The sequence below is a fragment of the Chaetodon auriga genome, chromosome 20 (assembly GCF_051107435.1).
Source record: "Chaetodon auriga isolate fChaAug3 chromosome 20, fChaAug3.hap1, whole genome shotgun sequence".
NCBI classification, from domain to species: Eukaryota; Metazoa; Chordata; class Actinopteri; order Chaetodontiformes; family Chaetodontidae; genus Chaetodon; species Chaetodon auriga.
The window spans coordinates 13965630-13979123 of record NC_135093.1 but is presented as its reverse complement, the minus strand read 5'-3'; the positions used below and the strand labels follow the sequence as shown (position 1 = coordinate 13979123).

The following is a 13494-nucleotide window of genomic DNA, read 5'->3' as shown; positions in this document are numbered from 1 at the left end:
ATCTACTCGTGGTTTTTGCAGACATATCTGGACTTTTACTAACCAATGTGGCTCAAGCTCCAAAAAACACGTCTTCCACATGAAGGATTTAAGTAGCATTTCTTAAGGCAGGTATGATGTTTAGCATGTTCACCGTTTTAATGTCGCATGTTAGCAAGCTAATATTTGCTAATTAGCACTAAATAGCTGAGGTGACAAACTAAAATATACCATTGAAAAAATGACCTGATGGTGCCGTCACAAGTCCAGCTCCATCTGGACCAAAGAGCCAAGATGCTGGCATGTCTAAAAATGACTAATTTGGACAAGAAAAGAATAAAAATAATGCCATGTACAGTATAGAAGGAACATTGGGGTGATTATGATGAAATAAAAACCCACATTAGCTTATAGATCATCCATCAGGAGCCACAGATAAGTCGGGCAGTTCTCACTTTCAAGCATGATATTTTTATAGATCAAAAACACATCCTTCATTTGAAAGCATTGAACAAAACATAAAGGTAAAACGGTCACAGAACATGAGCAACTTCCCATGAAAACATAGAAAACAGTTAGAAAAGGGAATTTGTAGGCAACCAATAAACAAACCTAATCAGACTAACAAACTTAAATATCCAGGGAGGGTAAATGCTACCAGCTGCACATCTTAATACAGTAACTGCACCAACATGCAATTGATTTGGACAAGAAAAACACTGTTACCACACTCGTAGCAGCTAGGTTTGCATTTTTACGAGATCAGAGTCCCCTCGTAAGGCTGACTAAAGCTGCGAATAAAGAAGAAATAAAACGGTCGTTTCCTGATGACGCTCTTCAATAAGAAAATAAACTAGGACTCGGAGGACGCACGAGCACGCGGTACAAAAGGATGAGCGGTGCATAGCAAAAAACAGGAAATTTACAAAGTCATCAACATAAACACAACACAGCTACAGGTACACTGTAGATGAGTCATGAGATCACCATGAGGACCAGAAAAGCAGGAAATGACCATTTAGAGTAAGTTTTTTTTTTTCCACATGCATTTGATGTTCATTCATTCTGCAGCCGGAGAAGCAGAACTATGAGCTGTCCTCTCAGCCACAAGCAGCTCAGCCCTCTCACATTAAACCTGCTTTTTATCCTCCTGCACTGAAAGATGACGCAAATTGCGGGTAAAAGATTGGCTTTTCCACCCACGTGTTCTTGTGCAAACTGGCCTGATTGCACAGATTTCAGCGCCGTTAGTGATCAGGAGTCCAGCTGCGATGACCGGAGTCTAAAACTCAAGCAAAAAACGGAATGAGGTCTTCATTCTTGATAACACTTGAATACGGAGCTGGAGCTAAAGTTAGCCATGACCATCCACTGGTTTACTAGCAGTCAGGTGGCGAATGCCATGTTTCTATGGATACATCTAACTCTCGTCTAAAAATACTGAAAAGTATGGATGCCAAGTAAGGCCAAAACAATTAGAAACTTTCATTTTCAGATCCGAAAATAAACAGCTGATTTTGATGCAACACAGGTTTTCATAGAAATTTGTGAACCCTAAAAATAAAAATAAAAAACTTGACCAACTGCAGGTTTCAAAGGGGGGAATTCAAATCATGAACTTCAGATAGGGAGCGATACTTCACTGCTATAAACTGAATTAAAATGTCTGGATTACGAATTAAGTTAAACAGATACAAATTCACAGTTAGGTATGTTTAATTTTTAGTTTTTTTTTTTTTTTTTTTTTAATGGCCTTATTTTGCTTCCATAGATTTGCCTGATTGTCGTCGGGAATTTAGAAATGTAATACTACAGTCTACTGCACAGGGCCAGAGTGACCCAGAGCTGGGCGTGGATGACTTTGACTTCAGCTGCATAAGAAGAGAAAAACTATCTTTTTTTTTTATCAGAATTCCTGTGACAGGTACCCTATAAATTCACAGTAGGTTAGATGAGAATAACCACATCCGTAAGTCAGCAATGTGGACACATGATGTTGGAAAATTACTATTTTTGAATCAAATCCTGCTGTATGGGAGGCAGTGAACGCACCACCGTGTGAACAGTCTGATCTCTGAGCAGCCAGCCGGGCTCTCCGCTAAACTACGCTCGTGATTCCAGATAACTGTCGTCAGCCTACATCTACGCTTAATCTTTACAATTTTCAAATATGATCTGATAGAAAATATAAACTTTATATAGTCATATATTAAACATAACAAGTCATCTGTAAATATTCAGACCAGCGGGTTTCACTGCTTACATCTCATTTTAACGGAGCGTGAAGATGCAGTGGAGCGATCACATACACATGGACGCTTTCTCTCATGTGTCTCTTACTATCTGCTATGTGAGGCGCATTAAAAAGAGATGTAAATGCAGTGAGGACTGGTTTGAGTCGTCAGTGTGCGGTGAGTCCTGTTGCCCTGCGGACACCTGAATGTTCCTGCTCTACCCAGCACCTGAAATAACAGCAATGCTGCACACGGGGCACTCATTAACTGTTGTGATTATCTACACGTAGATACAGTGTATTTCCATTCTGTTTGCTATAGATGACGTGGTCTCTGTGTCTCTGTGTGTGTGATCTTGGCACTTTGGTTGTGGAGAGCAGAGTGAAAATGGTCAGTCGGTTTGGCCCGACGTCCGTCCGCTTTTCTTTGCTTCTACCAGGCCAGAGGGGAAGACAGTCTGGGGCTTCTGGGGTTTTCTGGAGTCTGGGTTTCACTGAGAGCTCTCTGCAAGACAAAACCCCACAATCCCATCTGACTTGTGCTTATATTACCGTATTATTTTCAGATTCAGAGCAGCACTTTGTGGCTTCATCACTTTATAGCTGCAGGCTGCTGTCACTCACTCAGGCTGCTGAATACCTAAATGTTTTGGGGTTTTGAATCTGTCAAACACCTGCAGCATATATCAAAATATGAGCGCTCAGATTTATCCTAGCTGGTTCCATCTACACGGCCGAAAGAAGCTCACCTCAAACTTGGCCATGAACTCTGCAAAGATGCCGAAGAAGGCCTCTGTTCTGGTGGACTTGCTGTCCTCTCCGAAGAAGGAGGCCACCTTGGAGAACTCCTCCATGGCTCGGGTCTGCAGGGACTCCAGAGACTGGACTGCGGGGTGGCTGTTCTCCAAAAAGCTCTGCAGGTGGATTTTGGCACATCAAAGTCAGCTGAAGTTGCATGATGGCAAACGTAGTACAATATTCTGTATATTTCAAGCAGTCGGCGTACGCTCATGACGGAGGCGAAGTGGTCCTCGGCGGTGGGCGGGATCTTCAGACAGGCCGTCCTGATGTCCTGGATGGTGGAGTGAAGGTCGCTCAGCTCTGCTGTGATGGCCCTCTGGTTCACTGAACAAGTCACATGGAAATATATGTGATGAGCTCCCAAAACAGTAGCAGCTATGAAACACCTGCGCATGGAATGATTGTAACGCAACAGCGAGGAAATGTGCAAATCAGACTTTAAACGAGCGGGTTTTAACAACGTCACATTAACATATGCACACCATTATGTTGAGTCATTTAAAGACAGGCACTGGAACAAGCACAGCATAAATCTCCTTTAAATGAGACGCTTTTAATGAAGTCTGCCAGCCCCGCTCGACGTCCAGCACACCATGTACTCCGCAGAAACGAGCGTTTCACAGGCTGGAAGGACTAAATGATTTTCAGGAAGGAGAGCGAGCTTTAAGAGCTCTGCTGCTGGAACGCCATCGTACCTTTGGCTGCCAGAGGCACTGTTGTGAGGTCTCTGGAAAAGTTGAGCAGCTCAGGGAAGTGTTGGCACAGAGACTTGGCCAGAATGTGGAGAAAGGTGGATTTCCCGTCCACTGTTTTGGTCGTGCTTAGCTGCAAGATGGACGGAAAGAATGACTGACTGAAAAGCACATTTGAGATGCACATAAAGGTGGTTGGAGCGCAGGTGTCAGTGCCGTACCTCTGTTAGGAAGTTAATCTTAAAACTGGTTGTCCTGTGGCTCTTGGGCTGGCCATTGTTCAGGTAATTCCCCATTGCAAGTACAAACTGTGGGCAAAAAAAAAAAAGCACTTAATTACCGCTATCAACACCTGAACATGACGTATTTCCCTGCTCTGGATGTTCACCTCCAGGATTTTGGCCAGTTTCTTGCTGCTCTTCAGCTCCACTGAAGCCTTATAGATGTAATCGTACGCGACCTTCATCTCCTCCGTCCTTTCCTGCAGGGTCGTCTTGAAGTGGAGGCTCCGCAGGCGGGTCTTATACTCAGGCACCATCAGCATCTGAAACACACGAAACACTGGTTTTGCACAAATCGCTCCACCTCGCTTGCTGAAGCTTTGCCCTTCGCCTTGGAGCTTCTCGTGGGTGTACCTGGAATATGAACTGGTCGGGCTCGCTCAGTTTGGCCGGGTCCTGGTCAAACTGCTCGTACTGTTTGACCTCCTCATCGTCGGGAGCGTAGAGCAGCAGCTGCTTGATGTGAGCGGGCTCCAGCCTGTCGGTGGTCATGTTCATCAAGACCTGGCGCAGCTCGGCGGTGGAGAGCTTCAGGTGGGCGATGAGGATGGCTGCGGAGAGGACGTGGAGGGTTTATGTCTGATGTTTTCACATTACATCAGTGCAGACAAAACCTTAATTATGAAATCTACAATTCCAGTATCAACCTGGTAATTAACTACAGTAAATTACACCTAATATGGCCGTGATAATTGCAGAACAAATCCGTCTTACACAGGAAAGTGAGCCCATTTCAAACTGTGATGTGTTCCCAAAAGCACTTATACGAATAGCAAAATCACAGGCAGGGCGCTGGGGTCCCTTCTTCAGATTAAAATGTTAACTGATTTGATATGAAGCTGGATTTTTGGGGGTTTTCGAAGTTGCTTAAAATTTATTTGGAACTGTTGTCAAAGCAACAAGCTCTTAAACCCAAACCTGCCAGACAGCTGCCAAAAAGAAAACAAAAAGAAGAATCAAAGAATGTGACAGAGCAGAACAGAATATATGGCTTTTAATTTGACATGAAAATAGAAATCTGTCATTTGAACAAAAAAAAAAAAAACTTCTGATTCACACTGAAAAGACAGCAAGGCAGGAAGCAGCCCTCTTTTCAACTCAGCGCATCAAATCCTAAAATCAAACCTGCAAACATAAACAAAACTAACAATTTACTGACATACTTCAGTCTGCTCACTGCTGCGTATCTTCCCCGTCGTTAAAGAGAAGATTTTAGGGAGGCAGCTTCGCTCCTCTAAGCGATCGGAAGAAACTGTATTAAGTGTCAGAGACGTTCAGGTGTGTGTGCGTGTGCGACATGCGGCCATGTTTGCGTGGTACTCACAGGCGTTGTAGGCTTTCTTATGAGACAGAATCTCCACCACGTCTTTCTTTTTAAAGTTCTCTGGTAAGAAGGCTGGCTCTGGAGGAGAGACTGATAATTTCAACAAACACTGTAAGGATGTGTTCTCCAGGCACCGGGGGATCCACACACACACACACACACACACACACACACACACACACACACACACACACACACACACATACACACACACACGTGGTGGCTACATGTGGCAGGTTGATGGGTTAATAACACAGCTCTGCCATCAGAGTTGCTCGAGGTCAGAGTGTGTGCTGCTCCTCTGGCAGAGCTGTGTCATTACTGAACAGGTGAGGCATGGGGGGGGGGGGGGTTATGGTGCCTTATGGAGAACAGATGTGATGAACAGGTGAATGGAGCAGCTCCAAAACAGGTTATGATGAACATCTTAACTGTGAAGGTATAAAACAAAAGGAGATGTCAATACATGAACACACAGATCGAGTTTGACTTCAACTAGCAGATGGAATATTATCACTTAAGCATGACGCACATACATGGTGCCGATGCTGCGGTGCGATGAAGGCTGAGCACAAGCATGCGACGACTTACTGGATCTCCGTTGAGTCCCGAAGTGCAGATCAAGGTCCAAGTACTTCACCATGTCAGTGAGCTTGTCGTAGTCTGAATCCTCTCCGAGCTAAACATAGACAAGGACACACTCAGTGCTCTCCAGACACCGTCAAGTCTCTGTAACCTAGAAGCAGCTGTCTCACAAATGCTTCTTCTATACAAGCCTGATTCCAAAAAAGTTGGGACGCGGTGTAAAACAAATAAAAACAGGATGCGACCATTCGCTTGGAATCAGGGTTGTGAACAGATATCCACGCCTGAAGCGGGACAGAAAAGAGCAACATTTCAGCAGATATGAGCAGACGAGATCCACCTTGTTTTCTGTTTACAAAAAAAAAAAAAAACGAATGGCATGACTCATCAGAGACACAACAGAGTACATGAGTAGTTCTTTCCAGAGATGTAGGAGGAGTGCGAACAGACGCAGCCAAGGTGGGAAGATTCACAAGCGAAGTTATTGTTTACTGTGTTTAAGATGCTCTGACTCTCCAGACGGAGTCACACGTGCTTCATCTGAGGCGAACGTCAGACCTCCACTCACCTGACCCCATATGGTTCCCTCAGAGTTCTCCACCTGCTCCCAGCGCAGCCTCTTCACGCTCATGTGGTTGGCGTCCGAGGCGTGGTGGCCTGGCTTGGGCAGCGGAGGCGGGTCGCAGGGTGGGGGCAGGGGTGGAGGTGGGGGTGGCGGTGCCTTGGGAGACCAAGAAATTATTAATTTTTTTAAAAATTCACTCCACTTTTTAGTCTGGAAAATCTTGCATAGCACACAGCTCACAGCTAAAGTTTTCACCAGGGTGCTTTTTATTCAAACTCTGAATCATCTCCCCGCCGAGTGCCAAACCCTCAGGGGATGCACTCATGAGCTGTTCACATTTTCTCCATCAGCAAACAAAACGAATGTCCAATTAGGCTTGGCCCAAAGACGACCGAACATGGCACCCTGTTTAAGCAGATGCTGTCGCTTGACGGAGGTTTACCTTCTTTCTCTCACCGCTTCCTTTTCCTTCCATCTCCCTGTCACTGTGGTCTCACTCTGCGCTCGTGAAATGTGTCACAGAAGCAAACCGCCAAGAGATGCAGTATGGTTTCTGTTATGTCAGGCTCACGGTCGTCCATTTGCATTCACACATGAAGTGATGCCAAATATAGCAGCGGAGCTTCAAAGTATGAGCTTGTGTGATGCCAATTCTTGATTTTCTTCTGTGACACTTCTGTTTCTAGGCACTCTCTGCTGCACTTTCACCAGGCAGAAAGCGATATTTTACATCACTCTTTATGTTTTAAGATGTTACCTGTTGCGACGGGTGTTCCTGCCGCGGGGTTTCATAGGTTTTAGTGTGACTGGGGAGGGTGGAGTGGGAGGCTGGAGGCTGGGAGAGCAGCGAGGAGACATGGCTCTGGCACTGGGACGGGCTGTGATCCTGCAGGGATGGTGGCAGCGGGCCCTGGTAGCTGTGTTGGTGGTGGAGCTGGTGGTGCCTCTGGAGGACGAGCTGGCTCGGTCTCAGCGGCTGAGGGGAGGGCTGCGGGGAGGGCTGGTGGATAGGCTGGGGCTGGCTGAGCTGCCGGGGGAGGAAGCTGGGGCGGGACGCCTGGGAAGAGCGCAGGGTGGTGGAGACCAGGGTGGTGTGGATGTGCGACAGTCGGGTGGAGGTCTGGAAGCGCTGGTGAGCTTTCTCCGCTTCTTCTCTGGTGGGGAGCACTTTGTGGAGAGGAGAGCGGCTGGACAGGAGGGTCCGGGGAGGCGGCGGGGGTGGAGGGATGATGGGGTGGTGGGGCTGGAAGGGCATCCGGCTGCGGGGCACGTGCTCAGGGGAGAAGCGGACGGGCGGCAGGGAGTCGGTGAATTGAACAGGAGGCGGTATCAGAGCCTGGAAAGGCGGGGGAGGTGGGGGGCTCTGGGTCGGAGGCGGGGGGATGGGTTCAGATTCTGATGAGTAGGAGGGAGAGGAGGCCTCGTCGCTGCTGCTGTGATCATCGCTGCTGCCGCTGCTGAGCTGTCGGGGCAGGAAGCCCAGGTCCTGGTCCTCCTGGAAGCTCATCTGCAGGACGGAGAGGGGCACCATCAGACCTGATAACCACAACCTTCACCTCTACCTACTCTAGCGCTATTTTTTACTTTTAAAATCTTGCTTATGAACTGCCATCTTTTTATCCACTTACAGAACAGAAAAGTCATAAAAAGCAGCACATTAAAATAAGTGCTCATCTACATAATTGCAGAACACATGCACTTAAATATTATATTACACCCACATCTATTTATGGAACACAGGAAATGTAACGCAATAATGTGAAGTTGACTGTAAACTACTAAAAAGAATCCTAAAAAGAGGTACAACCCAGTGGATTATGTAAACATGCTGCTCTCCACACCTCCCAAGACCACAAACACCGAACCACCCAGACAAAGAACGCAGCTATGTCCTCTTGGTGATTTAACATCAGCCAGCCCCTCATCACAGCCTTAAACGTCTACTCAGAAATAAGCAGATAAAATGACTCTACTGTATAACCAAGTATCATGTTTTACTTACAGGCACCCCTCTTCTTCTGAAACCAAGACAACCACCTTGATATATCTGTTCATGTGACACAAGTGTTCATTGTAGCGTACATTAGAGCTGCTCTAATGTGAACATGCAACACTACAACGTCTTTACTTTAGTGAAAGGTGAATTTGCTTGTTATTTGATAAGAAGCAAATGCACGGCAGGAAGATTGTCTGTGAATGTTTCTACATGTAACATTTAAGAAAAGCAGTAAAACAGTAACTACAGTACGAGACAGTGGTATAATTACCATGAACAGGCAGCGGCTTACAGTTAAATAATGACATTGTTCTTTGTTCACAATCTCAGATGTTTACAGCAATTATACTAGCAATTACATTGTAAAAGGTTTTTTTTTTTACAATTGAAATATAATTTTGAAATAGAGATAATAATTAGTGTTATTTTTAGCCTCATGATACATTGCAGGATTGATGGCCAGTGGTTCCTTTCGCTGAACCTGGAACAGTTACTGATGTGTTACAGGTCTCTTCCTTTTCAAAAAAGCCGCCTGTAGCATAGCACTAACTCTCACAGTCACTGGTTCAGTGAAAGGAATGAATAGCTGTACTTATAATTCACAGCATCATGGCTCAAGGGTAACAGTATATTCAATACAAAGCATGTGCTCGATGTGTGTGCATATGGCTGACGATCGGAGGCGGGTCAGACTCACCTCCTCGTAGTCGTTCTCCCCGGGTACGAAGTCGTCCACCAGAGTGACCCGGTGGCCCAGCTGCTCGCTCAGAGCGTCCAGGAACTTGTCAGTGTCCCGGCTGCGAGGGGGGCGGGAGAAGGTGAACAGCTTCTTGCGGCGGGTCAGCGTGCTGGGCCCGCCGTCTGAGTGCTGAGGGGAGGCGGGGGGGCTTTCCAGGCTGACGTAGGGGTTGGAGTCCACGCTGCTCTGGTGGTGGATCTCGTACACAGGAGTGGGGAGGGGCTCCTTCCAGGACAGGGACAGGCCGGATTTCCGGTTACCTGCAAAGCAGGAAGTCAAAGGTGGTTGCTGCTATCACGGACGCTCATGCTGCAGACGTGTACATCATTTCTAATTGGACGCGTGGCTTTCAGCCTATATTATGCAACTTATTCCCTTAAGAAATGGCGTATGTGTGACATTCTTGGTCACGTTGTCGCCTTGAGGATCCTTTCATCGGAGAGGTTACCATGGCAACACAGAGATACACTGCAGACTGTAGGCTTTGAATGTAAATAAAAATCAGTGGTTCTCGTGCCATGTTCACATCGGATTGGTAAAAAGCAGCTGGTTTGAACACCCAAAATGGTTTCATTGATGTTAAATCAACCATAAACACAAGGCTGCAGATGAGAGATACGTATTTAAGTGTCATGGGATTAATTCATGCCAACATGACTTCTATATGTAACATTTTGAGTCATCTGCACCAACGTCCACCAGTACCAGCAATTACCAGTGACACTGACACTTTTCCCCATTTAGCAGTTTGTTTTTACAGCAAATCCAGTGTGACACGAACATGGCATCAGTCATGTGCCATCGAGGCCCAAAATTATGCACTTTTCATTCCTGCCGAATACTGTGCTGCAACTGATTTCAAAGATTCACTCTGCAAATGCATCGAGCCGAAATGACACATGAACCACTGATGTGCCTGAAAGCAAGTGCACATTGTGTGTGTGCATGCAAGTGTTCGGGCATGTGTGTCAGCCCCAGAGTACCTGTGAGAGGGGGGAGCGTGAGGGGGGAGAGCGAGCGCCCGTAGGCCTCAGTCTGCGCCGGGCCCTCGGGCTCTGCCGAGGAGCCACCCTGCAGTGGCGACACACTCTTCCCTGCGTACACGTTCTCCAGCTCCGTGTACACACCTGTCATCTACGGGTGGAGGGCATGATCAGCGGGTTAGCACACGGTCGCTGCGACACATTCGCTTTGAAGGTCTGCTACTTTTATGCCTTTTAGGAACAATTTGCAGGCCACGGGTTAACTGCAGGCCACGGATCACATTTGATAGCACATGTTGAATTGCAGGAATTATGAGCAGGACCTTCAAATGATGTGAGGCCAGAGAGCACACGTAACACATAACTAGCATTCATTATGCCAGTTGGTGAATAGCAAGGCGCTGAAAAGCTGCAGTTATACCTACATGACTGAGGTCGGGGGACTCGGGGAAGGAGGTCCCATCTCCTGACTGCCTCTCCTCCGGGCTCCCAGATTCATCCACATGAATTCCTGAAGCACAACAAGGCATGAACAGTGACAAATGGACGTAAGCCTCCTCCTTCCATCCGCCCCCAGCCAGGGGGGGGGGAGAGAGGATGGAGCAGAGCAGAACAGCATGGAGGAGCAAAAGGCAAAAGCTTGGCTCCTGGAGCAGGAGTTAGCAATGGCAATGGAAAACAGGAGAAACCATGAATGAAAAACCTGATGCCTCAAACAGCCCCAGCTGCAAATAAACATCGACTGATTGAGGACATTTTCAAAAGCAAGACAGCAGAGATGTGGACTTAATGTATGAACTGGCGATGGCGATTTGGGTCTTATGTGGCCTTTATGTATCCACAGATCTTTTTCTGACACAGTCTACTGCACTTTATAGCAATTAGACACATCTCCCCCCCCTGGGAGCTGACCACTGCAAACACGGCCTTATTACTGAGCTCTGAGCAGTTCAACTGGGGCGACTGGGGGTCAGATATCCGGCTCAAGGGAATATTACCAGTACAATAACTGCTGACGGAAGCTCAAGCACTGCAATAAAACTGAATTAATAATGAAAGGTACATTTATATATATATATATATTAGCTTTCATAACAAAGCAATTATCCCACTCACTCTACAATAAAGATTATTATTATTATTATTATTATTATTATTATTATTATTATTATTATTATTGAATGACTGAAATATCTTGAGAACTATTGGATGGTTTGCTGTTCATGGTCCCAAATGAGATGGGACTGAAATATCTTCGTAACTGGTGGATGAATGGTGTGAAATTCGGTACACAAGAATCCTCTGATCAGTTGAGTGTGACATAAATTCCCATTCGGGTGAGAAGTTTTTGATCCAGATTGGAGCTGGAAAGCTATTAAAACCTCGGTATAAACCCAACCAACTCCGTGGAGATTATGGTGATTTGTGCTGCGGGGCAGTGAATCCTTGTTCTTGTTGTCGTTTCGTGCGGCGTACCCATTCCCAGGTGAGTCCCGATAATGCAGTCGTCGGAGCTCCTCTCTCGGATGCAGCCGCGGTATGATGTCCCCGTCACGCGCATGGAGCTGCTGCGCCGGTGGTGCTCCGGACCTACGTCAGGCTCCAGCACAGCTGCTGCAAAGCACACACATACACACACGTTCAGCACTGTGCTGTCGCTGTTCGCAAGCTAATTAAGCACAGCTGCGCCTGTGTGCCTTTATTGAGTATAAAAAACAACTTCATCCACCATTTTTTAAATCATAGAATTCTTCTTACTTTTAATGATCATATGATAAGAATCTAACTCGTCCACGAAACCCAATTATAACATTCTCCTGTTGTCAAAATCACGTTTTCTTGTTTTTCCAATGAAACAGGCAGCTGACTATCTGCTGATGCTGCGCGTGTATTCTTCCGAACGCGGATCATTTCCGCGTCGTGGTCTTGGCTCACCGCTGCTCTTGAAACCCAGGAAGCGTGACAGCTTGCTCTGGCAGCGCTCCTGTTCGTCGTAGGTCAGTAGCTGGTGGATGAACTGCCAGATCAACTGTTTGGCCGGAGTGTCCAACACCGGAAACACGTCCACTATCAGAGTGTCCACATTCCTACGAACACACACACACGAACACACACACACGCACAATGCATCCAGGCACATGCACACCGTGTTTACATAACCAAGTCCTGATGGGTAATCGATTTAGCTTTGATTTATACTCTTTCTTGTAATGACGCGTACATCTGAGAATGAGATAAAGGATGAGGAAAGATTAGGCAAAGGTGGGAGGATGACAGGGATGTCAGCTCTGCTCGGATTTATCCCCTCGGGTGTGTACAGTGTATGCACATACTGCAGAATTCACTTGGTACTGTATTTTGTTATAATCCTGCAGCATCACATGTTTGCATCATCTGCAGAGCTCCTGCTCCATCCATCCAGTTCTTTCTCTCCATCAAGCCTTCATCCTTGAGGAAATATTATCAGTACCAATTGGGAGGAATAAACTTCCTGCTTAGCTGTGTGCATTTCAGTCCTCTCACTGTCCATCATTCATTCTCTCAATCTTTCTCTCTTAATAGTGCCCTTAACAGCCTGATATATTGAGTATAAAAACACAGTTTCCCAGGCAACAGCTAATTTTCAGTACAGTCAATGTAAGCTCGCTAGTTAACAGTCTTAACACAAAGAGGTTGACAGATGCTGAGAGGTGAACCTAAAGCTCAGCTGGTGCTCCTCATGCATCCTCCCATCCTCTCAGCCCACTTCTATTTAGGTTCCACTGACCTGTGCTGGAAGAACGTCTCCAGAGCCTTGCAGACCGTGTACCTCTCCTGGATGGTCAGCAGGTGCTCCAGCTGCTGGCTGAAGGTCCGCCCGTGGACTTTGATGCTCGGGGGAAGAATCTCCGCCACCCACTGCAGAGAACTGAGAGCTGGAGACCTGGACGATGGAAGATTACCATTATTTGTCCACTCGTACATTTATTCTGACTGAAGTATTGTTTCGGCTCTGTTGTGCATCTTTACTCAACAACGCATTCAACAGAGAGGTCTGATGTTTGTTCGCTTGTCCCTGCGGACCATGCACTGCTGGAAATGTCATATCAAAATGTCAGGTTTGTTGGTGTGCGCTGACCTGGAGCGTGGTAACGTGGTGGGGGCCAGGTTGGGAGACTCCTCTGGGTCGGTTTGGTCCGAGGAGAAGTCAGACGGACCCTCCTCCACTACCAGAGTGGGCATTGCTCCGCTACCCTGCAGCATGGACACCACCTTCTCATGGGAACAGTTCCTACAAAGAGAGGCAGAACAGGAGAGAGAATTTCAGACGGACAGA

The 13494-nt window shown here is 46.7% G+C and overlaps 1 protein-coding gene across 6 annotated transcripts in view; it reads right to left on the bottom strand.

The window, feature by feature from the left end:
* Window positions 1-360: 360 nt before the first annotated feature.
* The window catches only part of grid2ipb (glutamate receptor, ionotropic, delta 2 (Grid2) interacting protein, b), a 34903-nt gene continuing 21769 nt past the window's right edge, over window positions 361-13494 (bottom strand). For 5 of the 6 annotated variants that reach the window (XM_076759775.1, XM_076759776.1, XM_076759778.1 and 2 more), the window contains 18 exons: window positions 13297-13449; window positions 12946-13101; window positions 12114-12265; window positions 11655-11792; window positions 10604-10689; window positions 10179-10329; window positions 9154-9455; window positions 7218-7967; window positions 6464-6616; window positions 5902-5989; window positions 5311-5400; window positions 4341-4537; window positions 4094-4249; window positions 3927-4013; window positions 3709-3838; window positions 3219-3337; window positions 2962-3126; window positions 361-2717 (listed from right to left, as the gene is read on the bottom strand). In XM_076759775.1, coding sequence (XP_076615890.1) covers window positions 2646-2717; window positions 2962-3126; window positions 3219-3337; window positions 3709-3838; window positions 3927-4013; window positions 4094-4249; window positions 4341-4537; window positions 5311-5400; window positions 5902-5989; window positions 6464-6616; window positions 7218-7967; window positions 9154-9455; window positions 10179-10329; window positions 10604-10689; window positions 11655-11792; window positions 12114-12265; window positions 12946-13101; window positions 13297-13449 — 3145 coding nt within the window. In that variant the 3' untranslated portion in view covers window positions 361-2645. The remainder of the gene's footprint in view (window positions 2718-2961; window positions 3127-3218; window positions 3338-3708; window positions 3839-3926; window positions 4014-4093; window positions 4250-4340; window positions 4538-5310; window positions 5401-5901; window positions 5990-6463; window positions 6617-7217; window positions 7968-9153; window positions 9456-10178; window positions 10330-10603; window positions 10690-11654; window positions 11793-12113; window positions 12266-12945; window positions 13102-13296; window positions 13450-13494) is intronic. The other variant, XM_076759777.1, reaches the window with a different exon arrangement.